The sequence below is a fragment of the Delphinus delphis genome, chromosome 11, assembly GCF_949987515.2.
Source record: "Delphinus delphis chromosome 11, mDelDel1.2, whole genome shotgun sequence".
Lineage (NCBI taxonomy): Eukaryota > Metazoa > Chordata > Mammalia > Artiodactyla > Delphinidae > Delphinus > Delphinus delphis.
The window spans coordinates 59,719,828-59,744,050 of NC_082693.1; the positions used below are offsets into that span (position 1 = coordinate 59,719,828).

The window sequence follows — 24,223 nt, forward strand, 5'->3', positions numbered from 1 at the left end:
GGTCTGGGAAGATCCCACATGCCGCAGAGCAACTAAGCCCGTGCGCCACAACTACTGAGCCTGCGCTCTAGAGCCCGCGAGCCACAACTACTGAGCCCACGTGCCACAACTACTGAAGCCCGTGTGCCTAGAGCCCATGCTCCGCAACAAGAGAAGCCACCGCAATGAGAAGCCCGCGCACCGCAACAAAGAGTAGCCCCTGCTTGCCACAACTAGAGAAAGCCCGCGCACAGCAGTGAAGATCCAACACAGCCAAAAATAAATAAATAAAATAAATTTATAAATAATAAATTAAAAAGAAAAATAGGGCTTCCCTGGTGGCGCAGTGGTTGAGAGTTCGCCTGCCGATGCAGGGGACATGGGTTCGTGTCCCGGTCTGGGAAGATCCCATGTGCCGCGGAGCGGCTGGGCCTGTGAGCCATGGCCACTGAGCCTGAGCATCCGGAGCCTGTGCTCCGCAACGGGAGAGGCCATGACAGTGAGAGGCCCGTGTACCGCAAAAAATAAATAAATAAATAAACTACAATGATCCCCTATCTTAAAAACATAAATTTGTCCTAAAATTATTCTGTTTTGAATACTATGATTTATTTTATAATTTTTATTTTATCTACTATCTCACAATGGTTTTTCCTAAAAACAATAAAGTTTTACTTGATGTCTATAATATATACAATATATTTGTATAAATGAAGGCTTTTCCAATTCCTTCTATTTGCATGACCACTATAATGTATATATGTTTCTTTAAATGTCTTTCTCAGTCTTCATATTTGCCATAATTTAGAGAGAATATCTGAGCATAATTAGGTTTTAGATGTAATGGTCTTCATTACTGCACTGGTTTGATAAACTGTATTCTAGGTAGCATGAGGAAAAAGTCACCTTGGATATTTCCATTATATTAAATGAAATGAGATAACAATACTCTGATGAATAAGAATCTTTTTTTTTTCTGTTCTCCTTGTCTAATTTTCTTGCTGCTACAACGTCCATTCTTCAGCGTCTTTTCTTAGAACACAGCACCCTTCACTGAAGGCCCCGTTTCCATGTAATAAGCAGGACAATCAGTGCCATCTATTATCGTCAGTCAGATGTTTCTCTGTAAAATAAGGACTAAGCATTTGGTCCCACTGGCAATGTCTCTGTGTAAAAAATTAAAGCACACTAATATGTAAACATTATTTCAGCTTGATGCTGTTACTTTATTGGGGAACTTTAAGTACCACAAACATCTGTTTAACCATCAATGTTCATGTTCTTACAAATGTATTTTCAGTGGACAGATGATAAATTAAAGTGTCACTGTTCTCCAAGTGATAATTTTCTAGGATTTTGTATTAATGTTAGTCTAACAAGCTTCTTATAGCAATGATAAAGTCACACACTACACGTCGGCTTTGAATTTCTTCACTAGGAATATATATTTGGGGACCAGAAGAGACAAAAAGTAGTTAAAGAAGGTGGGCCCAAAGAAGGTAAGAAGAAACAATGACTTTGTAGGAAAGAATCATAGAGGAATACATCCTTGTAGACAAGAGAACTAATGGAATTGTTCATATGGTAATAAAAACCCACTGAGAAAACTACCAGACACTGTGCATGACTCTGGAGAACAACAAGAAGAACGGAACGGTGCCTCTTCGCAGAAGTTCGTAACGAGTATGGGCAAGAAGTCTATATACATACAATCAAATTCTAGCGGAAGATAGTATACCTCATCTCCTTGACCACGTCTCATTAAAAGTGATGAAAAAATATCACAGGGATAGAAAACAGGAAACATTGCTATCACTGACCCAGAAATATTAAGATATAAAGCAAACAGAATTGAATGAATCGAGATGCAGATTCAGGGGAGAGGGAGAATGGAATTCAATACAGGTGCAAGAGGAAGCTTTTCTGGGAGTTGGTCCAATTCTTCCCACAGAGATCCAGAAGCCAGAGGAACCAGAGGCAACGGGCCCTAAGACAAGGAGCTGGCTGTGGGACAACTCCTTGGAAGTTCCTGAATTACTTTAGTGGCTGGCTACAGAATTTTCCCTCAGGATATAGCCAGCAAGAATAGCTCTCTAAATTATGTAGAGATTCAACAGTAGAGCAGACAGTTTCTATTAGGTGTGTTGGTGTGATAGAGAAAAGTAAAGTAAACTTCTTAGTACCTCAGATTTCCTCAAAGAGCATGCAGAAAAAGAAAAGAGAAAGGTCACCCTGCATTAACTGAAATTCACTAAATTTCTTTCCCCAAATACAGCTTCCTTTCTTAGGCCTTGAGAGGGTCCCTAGCTTGCCCACCTGCTCCTCCCTACACACCCTGAAGGGAATTCTTTGTTTCTGCATGATCCTGCCTATCTACCCACAAAACACTATAATCACCCCCACTCTCTTTCAAAGGAAAAGATATTTCAAGAAAATAAATACTATAAAAAAGAACAAAGGTGAAAGAATAGAAAAAAAATACCCATAGAGGGACCAGAGTTAATACCAGAAACGAGACAGAACTTTAAAAATTATTTAACTGGTATCTTCACAGAGATTCCTGAAGACACTCTATCCATTAAATGAGAACATACTGAAATGGAAAAGGAGAAGTCAGAAAATAAATGATTTACTGGATACTACAAAAATGTTGCCCAAATGGAAAAGTCAGTGTACTGGGTTAAATGGTATCAACCCACATGCATATTCACCCCAAACCTCAGAATGTCCTTATTTTGAAATAGCATCTTTGCAGAGGTATTGTAATTAGTTAAATTAAGATGCGGTCATACTGGGTTATTAAGGGCTATAACCCAAAAATTAGTGTCTTTATAAGAAGAGAAAACCGAGAGAGACACACAAGGAAGATCAGCTTGTGAAAAGGGTGGCAGAGATTGGAGTGACGTGTCTACAAATCGAGGAACACCAAAGATTGCCAGGAACCACCAGAAGCTAGGAGAGAGCCATGGAGCAGATTTTTCCCTCAAAACCTTCAAAAGAAACCAATCCTGCTGAGACCTGGATTTCAGACTTCTAGCCTCTAGAACTATGAGAGAATAAAGTTCTGTTGTTTCAAGACATCAAGTTTGTGGTAGTTTGCTACAACAACTCAGAGAAACTAATACAGCCAGTTAAATGCTGTAATACTGTATCTACAAAGTGATAGAGAAACTCAGAGGAAGAAATGAACTGCTTTTGAGAGAGTTTAGAAGGTGTCAAGTAAGACTTGATAATTATACAGGCTATTGAAAGATGACTGAATCAACTTGTTACATAGAGGAGGAGAAAGTATTCTAGGCTGTGAAAACAGTGCACAAATGTGCAACAGTGTGAATGCACCTCGTATTCAGGAATGGCAAAGCATGCAGTCTGACTGGTAGAGCTGTGAGAGCTATTATTATGTTTATGGATGATGGGCAGATTCTGGAGAGCCAGACTAAGGAAAATATAGTTTAATATGTAGCCAAAGGAAAGGGATAACAAGGTTGTAAGCAAGAAAATAGCATGGTACATTAATGCTTTAGAAGGAATTACTCTGCCTTGGATCTGAACACACCATCTTCTTCCCATTTTAACTCCTTTGGTGCCTGTTTTCATTTCTGCTTTTCTTCCTCACTACCTTTGCTCCTTCCTGGACTTTTATCTAAAGGAAATATTTATTTAAAGCAATTTAAAAGAGTATTTTAAAGCCACAGAATCTTATTGGTATTTTTTAAATCTCCAATTCACTTTAAGCTTCTAGCTTTGGAGTCTACATGAGCTACTATATTGAACTAGTCAGTTCCATTTCATAGAAATTATGCAAAAATTAATATTATTTTCTTGGGCTTTAAACCAAAAAAGCTGACATTTATTGTACAGAGGACTTCTTACTCCTCACCACCTTTTTATGGTGGTGAATTACTGCAACCAAAAAATTTAAGGGGCATACTCTGCATCTAATTTCACAACTATAAAATCTACGAAATAGCTATTAATAATCGAGTAATTGGTACTGAAGTATAAAAGATAAACCACAAAACATAATACAAAATATTATAGGGCTTCCCTGGTGGCGCAGTGGTTGAGAGTCCGCTTGCTGATGCAGGGGACACGGGTTTGTGCCCCAGTCCTGGAGGATCCCACATGCCGCAGAGCGGCTGGGCCCGTGAGCCATGGCCGCTGAGCCTGCGCGTCCGGAGCCTGTGCTCCGCAACGGGAGAGGCCACAACAGTGAGAGGCCCGCGTACCGGGGAAAAAAAAAAAAAAAAAAAATATATATATATATATATATATATATATATGTTACAGTGTTAAATCCCATGAAAGAATAACTGTTGATTTCTCAAATCATATAACCACTGACTCTTGAATTAGAAAAAAGTCATAAAGTTTGTCTTGTTCCATTGTGCAAACAGAAACTAGGGAGACATTCTTGACGTCTCTCTCTGCCTCATTCACTGCATGTAATTAATAGACAATTCCACTTTAATTATGTTCATTTTACTTCATCCCTCTGGCCACTGTTTTAATTAAGATCACAGGTATCTCTGACCTGGATTACTGCAATAACATGCTAAACTGCAGCTCTTCTGAGAAACTTGTACTCATTTTCCCCAGCCCCATCCCCTCTTCAAGTATAAAGGTTTCAGAATAATATTCCCAATTACAAACATGCCTGCCATTGCTCTGCTTAAAATCCTTCAAAAGCTCCCCACTACCACCAGAGGAAGACCAGACCTTCTCAACAGAGCTTACCAAGCCTCTGGATCCAACCTCAGCTTCTGTCTCCTGCCCTATCTCCGCATCCCTCACGCAACGCTGTAGCTGTCCTGAATTATTTACAGTATCTTGCACAGGCCTTGCCTTCTTTCCCTTTTAGGACTTTGTTTCAGTTCTTCTCTCTAAAAAGTCTGGCTATTTCCTCCTCTTCATCTTCTGGTACCAACAGAGGCATATTTCCTCCAGGAAGTCTTTTTCCCACCTTGGCAAGACTACGTTAACTTCTACTGGAGCTCTCCTGACACTGCACTATCATTTCCCTTCTGTTCTCCTCCAGGACACCACAACTCCTTAAAGGCGGGAAATATGCCTTTACCTTGCCACTCGTAAAATGCCTGGTATATAATACATACACATTAGATATTGTTCTAATTAATCACCCTTTATTCATTAGGGATAGAATTACTCCTACAATTTTCTGGACAGTAATCCAAGACCCATACGAAAAATCTCAGGAACAGACAACTTATTTTTTTATGAACATTCTAAATGCTAGAAAGTTCCCTTAAGGTGGGCTATTGTAACCACGCTATCTCCCAAAATAAGCAATGCTTGTCGTAAAGAATAGTGATGATGATGACGATGATGATAATAATATTACAGCTAAAATTTAGAGAACCAGGCACTATTCTGGCTTCTGAACATGACTATGCTCAATCCACCCTTCTAACGATTCCTTGAGTCAGATAAAATTATTATCTCCCCAGTCCAGATGAAAAGAGGGAGGCTTAAAGAAGCAACTTTGTGAAAGTTATACAGCAAGCAAGTGGTACAGTCAGGATTCGAACTCAGCCAACTGAGTTTTGATTCACACCACTTCACTTCACATTAATTCACTCCCATCTCAAAACCAACTGTCAGCTAGTCCTTCAACTCTTTGGCCTGAAAAAGAGCTGTAGTAAAAATGATATTAATAATAATAATAAAATTAAAAAATAAAAACCTAGTTAACTTTGTTTTAAACTAGTCTCTGAGTTCATCTGTCCATGGAACTCTTTTGAGGGGCAACATCTGTTAACACCCTGAAGAGCTGCAGATCTAGAAAACACACTTTGATACTGGTCCAAGCATGATTATTATCTTAATTCACTGTTAAATTGTATTTGCTTTGGCAGCAGTCACATCACAGTACTGTCATGTACTGGGTCAGTAGCCAACTACAACCCCAAAGATGTTCATCTTATCTGAATCCTATCCAAATCCTACTGCAGTGAGACCCGGGAAGTAAAAATTTTAGTCATCATCTTAAATTATTCCTATCTAAGTTTCAGAACCACTATTTTGGAATAAACTGAGATAACAGTGTTTATTCCTGCCCTGGACTGAATATCCATCTCATTAGAAAATCTCATTTATAAGCCCAGAAGCCCTCTCTTCCTCTGAAGCCTGTTTTCCTGCCTTCTGATCCTTTTATTACCCCATATAACATGGCATGGTATTCTCTGTCAAACTTCCATGTTTGCACACTACTCTGTTAACCTAATCCTTGATTGCTGGGAAAAACTTTCTCTTGCGCGTTAACTAAAATCTCATCTCCTCTGTATAGGAGACTGGGTCCTTCCCAAATCTGTGTGTCCACACTATACCAATATCTCTATTATAGTGTTAATGCATTATATTGTAACTATGGACATACAGTTGTTCTTTTCCAATAGAATACAAGCATCTTGAAGGTAAATGCCAAATTTTAACCGTTGCATTCTCAGTACTAACCTAGTTTTGGCCAATAGTTGAAGCTCAATAACTGTCAGCAGAGAGATTCAAAGGCATTTAAAAATTTCATCTTTGATGCTTCCAGTTTGTTTAGCTGAGAAAAATGTACTAATACCTGGTGACGGCATACTACTTCATCAACCAAGTGATGCAAGCCAAGGTAGAGGAAACACAAAATGTTGTTGACAAAGAAACCTAGCAGTGAAGCACAAAGTCAAGTACTCAAAAGGAAAGTTACCAAGAAATCACCTATATAGAGAAATTTAAGATGAATTAAATCCATGATTAATACATAAATAGAAAAACGAATAAGTATTGAAAACAATCACTAAATTTAAAAATAACTAAAGAACTGATAGTATGCACATGTTACAACTAAAAACTGAGCACTGGACTCTCAGGAGAAGGTGAAACAACTAAAGAATCCTGTTTCTGAATTAAGACTAATCCATTTTGAATGTCATTGCAGCCTATTAGTACATTAAAATGTATTTGATTTCATTAATTTGCATGAATTTTATATCTCTAGCATTGTACTCTAAATATCAAAGCACAGTCAACACCATTTTGAACCTAGGAATTAAGCATAAGCTCACAAATGTTTCTCCATCATGATACAAATATGATGGTTGTTCAACTTGATGCACCCACTAATCATTTTATATGACCCTCATAGGTCACTCAGGCCTGATAATAAAGTTCCAGCTAAAAAAAAAAAAAAAGGCTACTTGCTACTTTAGATTCCATTTGCACAAAAAAAGGGCCAGCTAAATCTCTGTTCTGTCCATTTCCTACTCAATTTATATGAAAGATGGGTTTCATTAAGAGTATTTTAATAATTTTCATAATTGCCCTCTCGCTGTTCACCCCAAGAGAGAAGCAGGACAATTTAAACAGTAAATCAAACTATAATGATGCATTGTTCTGTTTTCCTAAATAACAATTTTATCCAAATTAATATATTGGGTTGGCAAAAAAATTCATTCGGGTTTTTCCATAACATCTTACCGAAAAATCCGAATGAACTTTTTGGCCAGCCCAATAGTAAGGACGCTTCCTCTTGCTATGATTACTTTGCCATTGTTTCCAATACAGTTATTACACAATATTCACTTTTAGCAAATGGCATTTTATCCTTAATCAATAAACAGAAATATAAGCAACCCTATACCTGAATTTCTGTTGTATAATTTACAAACACAGATACAAAATTTACAGAAATTCTGAATAATCTGTCCCTTTCATTAAGCCCAATCTGACAAACTACTCAATGAATAATTTTATATTCGTCCAAATTGTTTTTGCTTAAACATAATTCATAAACATGTCTTAAATTTAGAATTAACAATATTATTTGGATATCATGACAATATTATCTAGGATCACTTTATTTTATAAAAAAAATTTGCATTTTATCATTTAGTGAATAACTTTCAAATTCTGGACAAAGTATTGGTGTAAAATAAGAGAATGTCTGTGCTCAAAAGGTGGCATATTTTCGTCACTTGGACTTTCCCCATGGAGACAACTCAAAGGAGAACACCTTCCGTTGCTGAGACTAAATCACATATCACTTGCCAAGAAGGGCTATCTTGACCTTTGCTCCAGTTTTTAAAGATATCAGCAACGTTGTCAGATACATAAAGAATGGCAAAGCTCCAAGATCTGATAGCAAACCCACCAGAGTATTCAAACAGAAAATGAAGATGACACTGAGGTGTCTGCATAGGATTTTCTTAATACATGAACACTGAGGAAATGTCAGATTACAAAGATGTCTCTATCATTATGAGCTTTCAGAAGAAAAGGTCAGTCAACTAACCATAGCAATTATGGAGTACTTTTTTCCCAATATTACCAGAAACTTCTTCTGTTTTGATTCCCATAAAATGCATTCTTTCAAATATTCCAAAAATTATAATGCTGCTTTACATCCCACCACAGGGAAGGAAACACCATCTTTGGATAACTGTCTACTAAAAGAAGGTTGAAGGAAATGTTTTTCTGTCCTGTATTTGCTGACCTCAAACAATATATAATCTCATTTTCAGATCTTAAAAACCATTCCAAGTATCTTTCACTCTGATTTACCAGTTATTCCTGTGTAAAGCCAACCATGATCTGGTTAATTACATGTGAGAAAAGAATGTTCTATAAAACACATTAACCATCACCAATAGGTTGAACTAGGGCTGCATTTAAAAATTCCAAAGGCAATAAGTCCAATAAAAGTAGAAAAACATATTACAAAAGACACACACACACAAGGATAAAGGGAAAAAACAGGAGGTAAGTGCACAGGCAGGTTAGTTTTGAGGCTTTAAAGGTAGTAGAACAGTAAGATATAGAACTGGTAGAGAAGGCAGCAATGGAAGGATTCATCTGGAGGGGATCTGGAAATAGAGGGAATATCTAAAACAGTGACAATAGGACATGGAAGAGGACAGACCCTACCCCAACTAACATACTTACTGCTTCCCAGAAGCTAAAATCTGTGCACCTAACGTTAAACCCAACCCAGACTAAGCAATCAAGATTGAATGCGAAGAGCACCAGGGGTCAGAAGATCTAAATTCTAGCCCTGCTACTGTCACTAACTAGCCAAGGCTATGAACAAGCCAGCTGCTTTTTCTGTGAGTTGAGGTAACTGTGTCAGGTGATCACCAGTTTCCTTCCAATTCTAAGTCTCATGCACACTAGAAGTCTGTTTTATATACCAATCTCATTCAAAGAGTATATATTATATATATAAATATACACATGCACACATACAAATTAATATTCTCAATCAAAACTTTAAGCAATACTCCCATGAGTCTCTTCCTTCATTTATCCATATAAAAATTTTATAAACATATACAAACCCTGAGTGTGTATCTACAGTATGCCAGTGAATATATGTTTTTATGTAAATATGTATATACTGAAATAGAAAAACTATTTTTCCCAAAAGAGAAATATGGTGCTCTATATAATACCTACATATATTTCTCTTGAAATAGTCTTCATTAATGAGTACATTAAAATACAAGCTTATGAAGTGTGCTAGACAGCATACCATTCTCTATGCTTACTCTGATAGAGTGAGCTGTGAAAGAGATTAGGACTAAATAATTTGACACTATTTTGTAAACACTTCAATGTGTTAGGCATACCTGTAAATCCTCAAGTGAGTAAGACTTTCCCTTCTGTATAAGATACGGGAAGGGGAAAACGCTGGTGTCTTTGACAAGGCTCTATTCAAATGGAAATAAAACTGAGATTATCTAATCAGTTATCCTTGTGGGTGGATGGGTATACACCTGCACTGAATCTTAGACTTAGGAAATGACAGAGCCGATCATCTTTATGGGTTTCATGACAGAGCCACAGCAAAATGACTTCCTGAGATCAATATGTGGTTGAGAGAAAGCTGTTTTCAATGGAAACAAGAAGCTAGGAGCTAACCTGTTTCTATGGTAACCAGAGCAGCAGTTACCCAACAGCTGTAGGGAAAAAGAAGGGCAGAAAGTTAAAATGCAAAAAACAAAAGAAATCCATACTAGTTTACCCTATTAGGGTGATGGTCCCTAGAGTACAATCAAAACCAGTGCAGACATACTGTTCCCCCCACCCAAGGAATTTTTAGCAATCACTATCCTTATTTTTCCTCCAAACCTCAAAATCTTAGAGCTGGAAGGAAGTTTGGATACTTATCTAGTCCAGTGTGTCATCCCCATTTTTTTCTTTCAGAATAAGGCTGAAGGATATCAAGACTCAAGAAGATGAAGTAAATTCTTTAAGGTCACACAGCTAGTTGTGAAATCAAGGTTAGTGCCTAGGTCTCATGGATTCCAACACAGGCATTTTTCCAATGCTGTTTCCATATATTCTCTACTTCTAGTCTCTTCTCCTCCCAACACCCACATTTTAGTCACTTTCTGAGAAAATATTGACTACAGAGTATTAAAATTAATCACCACCCTTCAACCTATGAGAAAAGCAAAAAAGCAATGCTATCCTGTCATAAAAAAAAAAAAATCTTGACTGCTCTTCCAAAAGAAAAGCCCTTCATACTTCAAAAAGAATTGAATTAAGTTTATATCATATATTGATGGTTATTGTTTAGATTATGTTGCCACTCTATATTTCCTTATGGAGATCTGTTTTTATATGTTATCAGTCCTTTAGTGTCCTTTACTATTTCATTCAGATATACTTTAAAGGTTGCCATAATAAAAAGGATAAATGACTCAGAATTTGAAAAATATATGAGATCTAAAAACTGCATTTACTTTATTTGCAGTAGTAAAAATAAATAGTAATGATACATATTTCTAATGGGAAAGGTTGACCTGCATTTCTTTATAAACCTACACATTTCCTTGTTTTCAGTTGCTTTGAAAATAAGCTTCTTGACAGAGAAGAAAAATTTCCTTGACTCTCATTTAGTATTGTTAACTCAGTTCTACAGATGAACTCTTGGGAAAATATAACAGAAAAAAGTCATACCTAATCTGTCCAGCTATTCACCTTTGGCATGCCTAATGCCCCAGCAATGGATCAGATCACCTAGTTTGTGATAAAATACACTACTGAAAATACAATTCTATTAGAGTTACCTGTTTTTTTAAAATTATATGTTGAATGAGGCACTCTTTGATCTTATCCAATGCTCAGAATATAAGAATAAAATTAATTTGTGAACTATACAATTAGTGGCCTGGAAAAGGTCAAAGGACACTTAGATGCTTATACAGCAAATGCAAACACACCAGACTATTACACCAAACTCTTTTTAGGGGCCTGAAGTTTGGATTTGCATTGTCATATGGTTGGTCATAACTTGTAATTAAAATGCAAGGGATGAAGACACTCGACCACACTGCAAATAATTCAGTTGTTTGGTATATGTACATCGTTTAACATATTCTTCAATAATGCTGCAGAAAGAGAGTGTATAAATCACTTTGAAAAACAGAAAAATCAAGATTGAAAAAGCCTAACATTTTCACATAATAAAATAAAGACTAACAATACCTTAAGACCATCATTTCTTTTTTTTTTTTTTTGGTCACCCCCTGCAGCTTGTGGGATGTTAGTTCCCCAACCAGGGATTGAACCCTGGGCCCTCTGCAGTGAAAGCACGGGCGTCTTAACCAGTGGGTCGCCAGGGAATTTCTGAGACCATCATTTCTAGATGGAATATTTTCCTGCACATCTAGGCAATATTTCTATGTGAGATTTTTTTTTGAGGAAAACATCTATAATATTTCTGGAATTTTGTTTGTTGTTATTTTGTTGCATTTTTAATTGAATAGATAATGTTTTAGGAGATATCTTATTATAAATAGAGTGGCGAGCTTATTGAGGGCAAAGCACTATATCTTCTCATGCATTCCCAGTAGCTTACATAGTTTCTGGTACAGTGACTGCATAATCAGTATTCACTGACTAAATAAACATTCTAAAATTTTAATAATTAAGAGCAATATTTTATAAACAAGCTATATTTGACCATTAATTCTTTTAACTGGAGCAAGGCTCACAAAACAAGAATTAATACACTTTCTTTCTTTAATCTTAATATATGACTCAAATTGTCTTTGCCTTATTATAATTTTTTAAAATTAAACGTTACACTTAAAGCTAGCAAATAGCTACTTAGATAATTTCTCTCCTGTTTTGTCTGGTGCTTTGAGGTAGAGGAAAAAATGGCCCATAGAAAGTAAATTACATATTTGCAATTCTGAATCCAATTCTAGATATTTAAGTTTAAATTTTAATAGTTTTAAGGAGTATATTTTAGTAATGCTGTGGAAATAAACAATTTAAAATACTAATAAAGTATATTTTCAAGATTATAAAAATGGTGGATTCACTATCATAATCCAAGTATAGTCAGGATTATCTGCATATAGTGGTATATAGATAAAGGTCTGGAGAACATATACGAAGTGATCCAGACCCACACCAAAAAGCCAACATCTTAAAAATGGTTCTATGGCAGTTTTTTTGTTTTGTTTTGTTTTTCTTTTCTAAAATTCTCTTTGAGAGTAAAAAAAAAAAAAAAAAAAAAAGGTCTATCAGGTAATCAAAGATACACATGCTGCCAAGGAAGGGCCACACTCTAGACCAGAACCTAATTCAATCACTTTCCCTCCTTCCCCCAAAAAATAAGTGAAAAGAAGAGGGAGATCTAATATAACCACTCTTAGCTCTGTAATATTGGGAAATTTTGCGCTTATATTATCTTTCAAACTTCTAAAAAATCTAGAAGTTCTATTAAAGAATTTCTGCCTGGTGCCTGTTCACTTACTATTATATGCCTTCATAGGAAAGCGCATACAAGCTTCATTTCCTTCTAAAACTTAGACATTAAATTGGAAATACACAATGCAGAACATTTTTACAAAAACATCTATGCCTCCTTGTTTTTTACTATTTGTAAGTATCACTCAATGGCATCAACGGAATAATCTCACCTTTTCTTTCCTGATCTCATTTTCTGAACAACAGGTTTCCATGACAACTTATATTTAAATTTTTATAAATTTCTATTTTGGAATACTATTCTTAAGGATACAATTCATAAATGAAAAGTATAAACTTATTTACCAAGTTAACCTGAACAATTTAGACCTCTCAAATATGTATTTACATCATAAATTAAAAGTAATAGAGGAGGGGGAAATGCCAACCAAAACAAAAGGCAAAAATACAATGTTGTAGAATTCAATTAATTATCCAGTTCCTATCACTCTTGTTTCAGTCTGCCACTTTAGATCATAAAAGTTAGAAATTAAACATGTCTATTATAAAATTGAGCCAATCTCCTCAATGTTGGGAAAGGATAAGGACAATGTTGAAACAGGTGTAACAAATTGAAAATAGAATTTGGACAGTTAAAATTGTTCATCTCAAGTATATCAATAAAAGATGAACTAATGTAAAATGAAAAGTAAGAGGGCTTATAAAAGTTAAATACTTCTATTAAGAATGAGACTTGTGACAGTAAGACCACAGCTAAAACAAACCACTTCATAATTGATTTTATGTCTCCTAGAATCATGTCCATGCAAAATATAATTTCATCCAGTGACCTCCCAATGTAATTCTATTTATCAAAGTAGTCAGATAACATTGTCTGTCAAGCATCTGAACTAAAAGTGTCCATATAAAAATATTAAATCACATTTAAATAGAATGGTGACTTCTGAGTATTCTTCAGGCAACCCCTAATAATTTGAAAAGGGATTTTCTTGAAGACAAGTCCCACAAATGTTAGCCAATCTGAACAAAAAGGAAAACATTACATATCAAGTGGTCAATAAAAATGGAAAGTTAAAACAGGCTTCATTTTAAGAAAACTGGAATCCCATATTTGCACTCTAATGTTGGGTGGTACAGCCAAAGACCTGGAAAAATATATATATATATATATATATATATACACACATATGTCATAGATGACCTTTCAAAGTTAGAATTCTAGTGACTGTCCTATGCTGCATTAAATCTCAAGAGCAACACTATATGCAGAGATTTCACAAGCCAGACAGTCAGTTATAATCAGTGGTTGTGGTGGAAAGGGCCTGGGGGGGATGTCATGAGACCTCCAGCATAATTTTGGCTCTGCTAATAACTCGCTGTATGACCTTGGCCCTCACTTAGTATCTGCAGTCTTCATTTTCCTCATCTACAAAATACAGGGTCCTCACGAGGTGATCTCAAAGAAATTTTCCAGGTCTATGATTCTGAGCTGATTCTGCTTCTAATGGCTCTTTGACCTTGTATTAATCTCTAATCTATCTGTGTTCTTTTCCTCACCTAAAAGGGATGCAGGTCAAATCCTTAATATTACTACAATGAAATCTTAGTAAGATTTAAAAAAAAACTATTTTCAGTTCAATAGTCTAGCCATTGACCAATAATCAATAGAATCAATTACCATAGCAATAATAAAAACTGAACATCTTAAAGTTTTTGCTGTGCAACCTGGTCTACAATAAAATGTATTCTATTATTATGAGGAAAGATAATAAAACTTCCTGTCTTTTTTTGTACCACATAAAATAAGAAAATTATAGGATGAGTCTGAAAACAAATGCAGATTATCTTTTTAGCTGCCAAGTGGAAAGAGCACTGTAGCACTCGGCTGAAATCCAAAACAACAGAGGTAAGGGTCATGAGTCTATGATTTAACTTAAATAAATAATATGCACTTTTTTTCCCCTGAATGCCAACTCTTGCTGAATTTATAGAATGGTCTTAGAAGGAAGATTTCAGAGTTGAAGTTAGTAATTCTACATTCAAATATGAGAACATGGGCATACTAGAATTTATGTATGCATTTAAATACCAGATCTCATAAAGTAGCAATGCTTTAAATTGTCTCTTTGATATTCTATTTCAAATTGAAAACAAAACATATCCTCAGACTTCTACTAAAGTGGTATCAGAAGCACATCTTCTGACATGTTATCAGCTGCACAACATCTCAGATGCAGAGACTTCTGACATTCAGGGAAACACAATAATGAGGATATAGCCAAAGTTAAGCTGGGAGAATTCCCATTCTGCCCAAGGGGAATCTTTTCTGGGTGTCAGAAGCAAACCAGACACATGCAGTTACAAAGATTTAACTAAATACAGTACTCTGTTCTCACATATAATTAAAAACCATTCACATACTGTATAATTTTGGGTTGTTTATATTTCTTTTCTTTCCTTTAAAACTAGAGAAACCATTATTAGTTACTTTTATAATCTCTTCATTGGGATTTTGAAGAATTAATCGTGGGTATCAAGGACTAAATTTAAACTGTCACTCAAGCTAAAGACTGAAAAGAAAAATTGAGGATGGGATCACAATCTATAGAGTATAATAAAGTTGCCTACAATCTAAATTACCCAGTCTTTAATTTAGAGACTCCCACTAAACCAGGATCACCAAAGTGACCAATTGGCGTTCAACCTGTAGAAAACACAGATACAGCACAAGGGGAAAGGCATCAGACTCCAAAATTCACTGTGCAGGTGGGCTATCCCGTCAACTCACGGGGACAAGCAAACCCAGCACTGCTCTCTCTTGGAAGGACACAGGCGCAAACAACATTCGGGAGATTTTCACAAAATGAACCTCCTGGCACACCCTCTCCCGGCCCAACCACGGACATATATTCCATTTCTCCTCTACTGTCCTCAGATTAGATCCCTAATTGGAGCCACTGCTCTGGGGGAGTCAGGTGCGCAGCAGTGTCAGGTCTCACTGTAAAGGTCCAATAGTGATGACCAGAGGCCTGAAGGGCCATCCGAGCTAAAGAAAACGTTGGAACAAGAGTTAGAAAAAGAAACTCAACAGAAAGTGTGATAGCGGTTTCAGAACAGGGGTCCGGACAGACTCGCCCAGAGTAGCCGACATTTGCCCTTTCGGTCCCATCTGCTGAAGTAAATCTCAGTTGCAGTTGAGGAGGAGAGGAGGGGGATGCTGGGGGGCGGGGGGTAGGGAGCAGGGAGGATCGGGGCCAGAGTCCCTGAGTTTACCCTGCACGGGAGGGGCCCCTCGTCTCCTGGTTAGGGAACCCTGTTCTCTTCTCCCCCTGCCCCCATCCCAGAGGCCTCGGCGGAAAAGAACAGGAAGTTGCGGAAGGAGTTGGGAGAAGTTGGCGCAGCAGGGAAGGGGGCGACTCTGGCCTTACCCTGGCGGCTCTGGACGAGTAGGGGTCCTCAAAGAGGGCCCACATGCGGGGCTGCAGCCTCCTCCAGCGGCCGGACTTGCCGTCGGGGCCCCCCAGGCCCGCGGCGTCCTCAATGCCAAGCCTCTTGGCCGCCAGGTCCTCGTCGTCGCCAGGGTCGCCGCCGATGAGGTCGGGGGTCTCGAAGATGTCGAGCGCCTCTTCGGCGTCGCGGTGTTGCCGGTAAGTCATCCAGCAGCAGGGCTCCACGTCGGTCTCGTCGATGCCCCAGAAGGCCAGCTCCTCCTCGAACAGCGGCCCGCACACGTCGGCGGGGCAGTGCAGCTTGCCGGTGCGGTAGTAGTTGAGCACATAGGCGAAGACGCCCGGGTGCCGGTCGAAGAAGAACTCGCGGCTGCCCCGGGGGTAGTCGCCGCCGCCGCGGACGCTGCAGTTGCCCGCGCCGCCCTCGAAGCAGCCGCCCGGCCCGGGGGACAGCGGGGGCGGTCGCGGCGGCGGCGAGAGCGTAGGGGGCGACGGCTGCAGCTTGTCGCCCGCCGCCTTCAGGCAGTCGCCCTGGGGCTCGGAGGCGGCGAGAAGGGCCAGGCGCGTCCCGGGCAGGGTCTTGAGGGTGCTGCGGTAGGTTTCGTGCCGAGTGCCCCCGACATTGAGGATCACCCTCTCGTTGTTCTCGATCTTGCCCATCTCTGTGCCTTAGACATGACTGGGGGGAGGCGAACACAGCACCAAGTTAAAGATCTCGGCCGGCGGAGCCGCGCTGTGACTCCCACCCCCACTCCCAGCCCGAGAGTCCCAAGATGCAGGGTTGACAGAAAGGCGAGGGGCAAAGGGCCCTCCCAGGATGAGTTTGGCGCCCAGCCCTGTCCCCGCCTCAAGCATCATACCTTTCCCAGGTTTCTAGAGAACTGAGGAGATAGCAGTCCGAATCTTCCTTGACCTTCCTTGACACCTTTTACCCGCCTCACACCTTTCTCCCTCTGCTCTGTCTCCTTCATCTTTTCACCCTTCACCCTCTCTGCCCTCTGTCCTCTCTCAAGTCTCACCTGTTCCCAGCCCCTAACTCTCCCCCTCTCTCTCTCCCCAAACCCCTTATCTTTCCCTCCTAAGTCCTCCCCTCCCCCTCTCCCCACCCCCCGTCCTCTCCCAGTGCCCCGTCCCTTTCCTCCCTCATAGTCCGAGACCCTCTCCCTCCTACCCTCTCCGGGAGGCTGTTCCCTTAGGCAGGGAGTTCTCTCTGCCCAGGCAACTTGGCAGTGTTGGGTGAGAGACCCCCAGACTGGGCGGCGAGCCCCCACTAAACGCGTACTCTCGGTGAACTCTGGACAGCCCGCTGTGGCCGGCTCGCGGGGAGTGCCCCTTGCGCGACCTCTACTCCCCTTCCCGGGCCAGGCAAATAGACTGAACGCGGAAGTCAGAGCAAAAAAAAAAGTCCCTGCTGGTGCCTTTCACCAGGGAGACCTCTCCCAAATTTCCTGATCCAATTTCCTTTTCACATTGCTGCTATTGTTGAAATTATTATTACTTGGGAAAGGAAACGACTGACTAGGATCCATTTTGGGGAGCAGAAGTGATAAGTGCATCCCACCCCATCCCCCTTTCCCAAGAAATGCAAACGTCTTGCGGGCGGAGGGGTGCTTTCTAGGAGGAGCGAGGCCCGGGGAAAAGCTGCTGGAGGCACACCCCCTGCATCCCCGAGCTGGGAGTCCTGGCTGACAGTGTCCCCGTTTCCGATCTCCCAGCCACCTCTCCCCTGGGCTTCACCTCTCCAATCCTACTGCGGAACGGAGGGGGGATGCCTGCCTTGCAGGGTCAGCACGCCCTTCCCGGCAAATCAGCCCCTTGCCCTCCCGCCTCTAGGTACCTTAACGAGACCGAGAGAAAAGTGGTTCTGCTATGGTGTCCGAGTGGACGAGGTGCTCCGGGCAGCCGGACGGAGTCCCGACACCCAGCCGAGCCGCCCTTCTCCAACAAGAAACTACTTGTTGGCGTTTTTCGGGTTCGGGTGGCTGGGCCGCTTCCCGTGGCGCTGGGCTCGCGGAGACAGCCCCCGCCGGCCGCGCGCCGCGCCACCCGCCCTCATTGTGCGAGCTGCTGTGGGCTCGCTCCGCGCCAACCTCGGCGCCCAGAGTCACCATCGCGCGGGGCCGGGCGGACCATGGAGCTCGGGGCGGGTCCAGCCGACGCTCCGCGACCCAGCCGGGAGCCGGCAGAGCAGCCGGCCTTGGCTGCCGCGGAGCTGACCCGAGGTCCGGAGAGCTCACCCACTCGAAGGTGAGACCACCCGGCTCCGACTTGGACCTGCAGGTCTCGCTTCTCCCCGCTAAGCAGCCGCTGCTGGAGCTGTCCCTTCCCCGCCGCTCGCCTTCAGCCCCCGCCGCCAAAGCCCAGAGCTCGGGGAACGGTGGGTGGTGGGTGGACCTGGGGAAGCTCTGTTGTACCAACCAGGTTCCTCTATTTTTCTTCAGTGAAGCTGTATTCCCACCCTCTCTGGAGCGTCTGTCTGCGTTATTTACACCCCACTGTCTACACCCTTTCTCTTCCTGCTGCCGCACCCCTCCCAACAAGTGAGAGAGAAAATCTAAGACAAAGTGCATTTTTTTTTTCTTAATGGCAGCTGAAGGGAGAGAGCTCTACTTACAGGTGACAAGTGTGTCCGGTTTCTCGCGTCTTATCCATGGCTCTGGCTTGTTCTTTTCAGTGAAATGTAGGTCTCCAGTCACCACATCATGGTTATATAAAACAAAACAAGTTTTAAAAGTTTATTCCAGGAACATAATGCTCTAGCAAGTAAAAATTCAGGTTTATCAGAAGCTAAAAAGACAAGCTACAGATATCCAAGTAACGAAGCAATGATCTCTTTAGCCAATTTCTCCCTTTCTCAAATTTTTATTGCACCTTGTATTAGTTTGCTAGGGCTGTCATAAAAAGCACCACAAACTGGATTGTTTAAACAGCAGAAATTTATTATCTCACAGTTCTGGAAGCTAGAAGTTCCAGATTAAGGTGTTGTCAGGGTTGGTTCCTTCTGAGGGTTGTGAGAAATGGACCTCTTCAAGGCCTTTCTCCTTGGCTTATAGATGGCTGTCTTCTCTCTGTGTCTCTTTACATCATTTTTCCTTTATGCATGCCTGTCTCTGTGAACAAATTTCTCCTTTATATACGAACACTAGTCGTATAGGATTAGGTGCCACCTTAATAATTTCATTTTAACTTGACACCTCTGTAAAGACCTTATCTCCAAATAAGATGGCATTCTGAGGTACTGGAGGTTAGGACTCCCACGTCTCTTTTTGGGGGGAGGGGAGGTTTGAGGGGAAGGCTGAGACACAGAGCAGCCCATATCAGACCTTACCACCAATGGATTATGTGTTTCTGTGTCTGTATTTCTAGAAAGAAAAGAAAGGAAGGAAGGAAGAGAGAGACCATAGTCCATGGAGATAGATTGATAGGCTTGAACTTGAAGTCCATGGAGTAGGTAAAACACCAGGTTTTATGTAGGAGGAAGTCTCTTTGAAAAACAGATACTGATATTGACATTATGGAAAGAGCAAGAGTTGTGAGTTACTAATGAAAAAGTTTTAGCAATATACAGGGCTGCAAGGCAGGCAATTAAATATAAACAATTCACTAAAGAAAACTACCTGTTATGACAGTAAATAACTAAACAAACTACAAAGTCTTTGGAAGGCCACTAATGTCTAGGAAACTAATGCAAGAAAATATGGTAAGTGTACATTTATAAGAAATTTACTAACAATATGACAGTAAATGTGTAATAATAACCTACCTAGCCTTGTGAAAATATAAATTTTACTAACAAAAAAATGTAAAGCTTAAATACTGAGGGAATGATTCTAGTTTTGCACACTGAGGCATTTCTAAAAGTAGCAGTGATAGTAAATTCCATTGCCAGAAAATTTACAAAGAAAAATTATGTTCAGATTCTAACATGCATTCTCATATTGTCTAGATAGTTCCTTATATAGCTTAATGTAAATTCAATAGGGAGAAAAAGGCATATGGTTTGCTTTAAAATAAATTAGTAATAGTAAGTGTAGTAGCAGCAGCATTTATATTTATAGATAGCATTTAGTGAGAGCTTACTATGTGCAAAATGCTTTACATAAATTACCCCTGTTAATTTAAATGGAGGAAGTATTCACACTAAATTACAAGACTTCCAGAAAGATAACTCCTACAGATGGCAGGAATCAATAATGAAAGCTTTTAGCTTGATAATGTTAAGTTTGTATTAGAAAGGCTCCATATAGAAACCAAAAGAAAAGTGAAAAATAATGCAAAGGACTCATGGGGGGAAAGGCGAAAACAAAGATCTAACGAATCAAGTTGAGTCTGAGGTTATATAAGCTCTCTGGAAATAATCACAATGGCAAAAGGATCATCTTTTAGAAGAATTCAGAATTTTCTTGTGATTCATAAAGAAATAGATGTGAAATTAGAGAAGATTTTGGATAAATTTGAAAATAAGAATGTGGGAAGGTAAAAGGATGAGATGTCCTTATCAATGGAGAATTGATAAATGAAACAGTGAATGAAATAACAGTCTCGCATTTTTTTTCCTGGTCATTATAAGAGGGGAAGATCCTAAGACAAATACCCAGGCTTCATTATATAAGACAGGAGAGAACAGAAAACCCCTCCAGCTAACTAACTCCGTTGATCCTGCTGTAAAACACACATAAAAGTGTGTGGGACGGCGGGGAAGCAAACCTTTGAAAGATGGCAATGGAAAACTGAGAAGGAAAAAACAGTTGTGGTTTCCTTTGTTGGTCTGTGTAGAGCAAGGATTTAAAAGATGTATGGACATTACCTCTTGCAGAGAAGCAATTGAAATACTGCTTCCTTTATATCCTTGAGTCAGCATCACAGAAGGCTTCAGAAACTGTGCTACATCACCACCAGAAATGTGGATTGATCTCATAAAGCCACATTGTGACTGTCAGAATGACATACTTGTCAAATGTTAACACTTTAACAAATTAACTCTTTTAAAGTCCAGTATAATGATTATTTAAATATTATTCACCTTCAGAAAGCAACATATTCATAAGCAAAATTTCTCTGCAGTAAATTTTTAAGATGGCCAGAAGTTCCCATCCCCTCCTTTAGGTATGCCCCTTTGTAATGTGATTTTGCATCTGCTCCCATTAAGTCTGTTTCTCCAGCCCTTGAATCTATACAGGCTTTGTAACTTGCTTTGGCCAATAGAAAAAGTGCAAGTGATTTTTGTACCAGTTCAAAGCCTTGGCTTCAGAAGGTCTTGTGTGCTTCTGCTCTCTCTCTTTCTTGGAACCCTACCCTAGTGCTACAAGAACAAGCCTTAGCTGGCCTGCTTGATGATGAGAGACATATATACCATCACACACACACCCGGCCACACACACACACACACACACACACACACACACCTCTTTGGTACAAAGAAAAATAGTACTAGAAAACAAGTAAGAGGACATAATACAATAAGGATTTAAAAGAAATAAACCCCTAAAAGATATAAAGCACCCTGCACCAACAGCTAAAACTTCTCATCTCTGCCCCTGGAGGATACCCAGCTAATCTCCAGAAGTAGAACTGCCTTGCCCTTATACATGTGTCCAGAAGAGCTGTCCAGCTGAACCAAGCCCAGATGCACTGACCCACAGAATCAAGAACTAAAGAAAAGACTATGTAGAGACTATTAAGTTTTGGAATGGTTTGTTATACAAGCTGATTCATCCTCTAAGGTCCCTTCATCTGAAAAGTAAAAAACGAGCCTACTTACCTGACCTCTTAACAATAACTAACATTTATATCATGTATTGTGAATTCTAAAAAAACTAACAATATATGATATACATTTTCTTAAACGATAACTTTTTGAGAGGTAATATTTTACGGTGGTTGATTCCACAGGCCTTGGAGACAGATAAAATGGAGTTTATCTTCTGAGTGTCACTCGCTAGATGTCTGACCTAGAGAAAATTACCCATCTCCTTGAGCCTCAATTTTCTCTTCTATAGAATGAGGAAGATGACACTATAGTTACTATGGGAATTAAATGGCATAAGGCCAATAAAACACTTAAAAAGTTTCTGGCATATTTTAAGCATCTATGAATAGTAACTTTCACTGTCAAATGAGGACGAAGTCTCACCCCAAAATCACATAGTTACTAATTGGCAGAAGCAGGACCATAACCCGTATTTTCTGATGGCAATCCTAACTCTTATCTGTTATAGCACACTGCCTTGCTGAGAGGTCAAAACTAGCTCAAATATTGAATAGTCCATAACGATGTAATGAAACCAAAACTCTAGAATCCTTGCAATATGTCTGTATTCTTATCAAATTATTTTAATTTAAAAATATATGTATTAACCATCTTTTAATGACCTAGTTTATGCAATACACTTTTTTTTTACTATCCAACATAGTTACTTGTGACAATTATGATAAGATAGACCTAAATACAAAGAATTCATGGATTACTAGTTTTACAACTTGGTCGTTTAATTTGTAAGAAATACATATTTGCATTGGTTATCAAGAGTCAGAGCCTCTGCATAAATACTCAGCATAACAACATAGACATTTAGCCAATTTGAGCTTACTGTATGCTTATAAAATTAATGTGCAAGAGTGCTAAGAAAAGGCATTTAGAAAGGATGAGAAAAATTTCCCACTAATATAGGACCATGTTGACTGATGACCATTAAAAGCAAGAGTTGAAAATAGCCTCTTGTTATGAAAAATTCTGGGTCATAGTCCTCTGTGCCAACCATTCATTTAAATAGATGATGATAGATAGATAGATAGATAGATAGATAGATAGATAGATAGGTAGGTAGGTAGATAGGTAGGTAAGCTTTGGTAAATGGAACAGCCCGTTATTCATGCTGCACTACTTGATGTCATTTTAACTTACAAATGGGTCAATTTGCAGTAGTTTCTCCTAGAGTAGCCAACTGTTTTACTGCTAAGGGTTAAATTATTGGCAGGTGCACTTTACTTCCTATTGTCCTTGTTCCTCAATAGGTCATGGATGCTAGATAAGATATTTCATTAAAATTTTATAATCTGTATTTTTAGTACTTTCCTGCCTTCTCCTGCTAATTATTTCATATCTGTATGGCTTACTCTACTACGTTGTATACATTTATAGATTCCCTCTCTTTATATGTTCTCCCTCTCCCCGGGCTGGAGAGTTCTATGCTTTAAAGTGCATCAGACTCCCCTAAGAAGCCTTTCAAAATGCAAGTCTCCACCCTGAGATTTTGATTCAGTTGGTTTGGTCTGCACCAGTTTCTGCAGTTGGAAATCTGTGGGGTTTTTATTTATTTATTTTTTGTTTGTTTGTTTTTAATTATTTTATTTTATTTATTTATTTTTGGCTGCATTGGGTCTTTGTTGCTGCGCGCGGTCTCTCTCCAGCTGCGGGAAGCGGGGGCTACTCTTCGTTGCGGTGCACGGGCCTCTGACTGCGGTGGCCTCTCTCGCTGCAGAGCACGGGCTCTAGGCGCACAGGCTCAGTAGCTGTGGCTCGCGCGCTCTAGAGCACAGGCTCGGTAGTTGTGGCGCACGGGCTTACCTGCTCCGCGGCATGTGGGATCCTCCCGGACCAGGGCTCGAACCCGTGTCCCCTGCATTGGCAGACGGACTCCCAACCACTGCGCCACCAGGAAAGCCCGGAAATCTGTGTTTTTAAAAAGCATCCTACACTTTATGAAATGTCCATAGGAAGCTGTATGGAAGTGAATGTTTATAAATATGTAACAAGAAATTAGCTGAACATTGCATCTGCAGAATATATTAGAGAGGACTGGAGCAGGAAGGGAACTAACATTTATTAAGGACAAACTATAGACATATATATGTATTATTTTATTAGTATTACAGTAAGTCTAAGAAGCAAGTGTTGAAACACTTATTTTCTTCACATTAGGCCAGGGATTGTCAGAGTGATTAAGGAAAGAGAATTGTTAGCAACTGCAGTAGTCAAAACAATTTTAAGTACTTAAGAGCAAAATAAAAGGCCAAGAGCTTTAGATGTAACTCATTTGATCCTCAACCTATGATTTTACCAGCATTTT

The 24,223-nt window shown here is 39.7% G+C and overlaps 1 protein-coding gene across 8 annotated transcripts in view; it reads right to left on the reverse strand.

Annotated features, from left to right (window-relative positions):
* Positions 1 to 18,650, reverse strand: part of KCNC2 (potassium voltage-gated channel subfamily C member 2) — a 191,535-nt gene extending 172,885 nt beyond the window's left edge. For 5 of the 8 annotated variants that reach the window (XM_060025268.2, XM_060025269.2, XM_060025265.2 and 2 more), the window contains exons 1-2: positions 17,992 to 18,469; positions 16,134 to 16,833 (exon numbers count right to left, since the gene is read on the reverse strand). In XM_060025268.2, the coding sequence (XP_059881251.1) occupies positions 16,134 to 16,814 (681 nt within the window). In that variant the 5' untranslated portion in view covers positions 16,815 to 16,833; positions 17,992 to 18,469. Of the gene's footprint in view, positions 1 to 16,133; positions 16,834 to 17,325; positions 17,434 to 17,991; positions 18,504 to 18,572 lie in introns of those variants that run through there. The other 3 variants (XM_060025264.1, XM_060025262.1, XM_060025263.1) reach the window with 3 other exon arrangements.
* Positions 18,651 to 24,223: the final 5,573 nt, after the last annotated feature.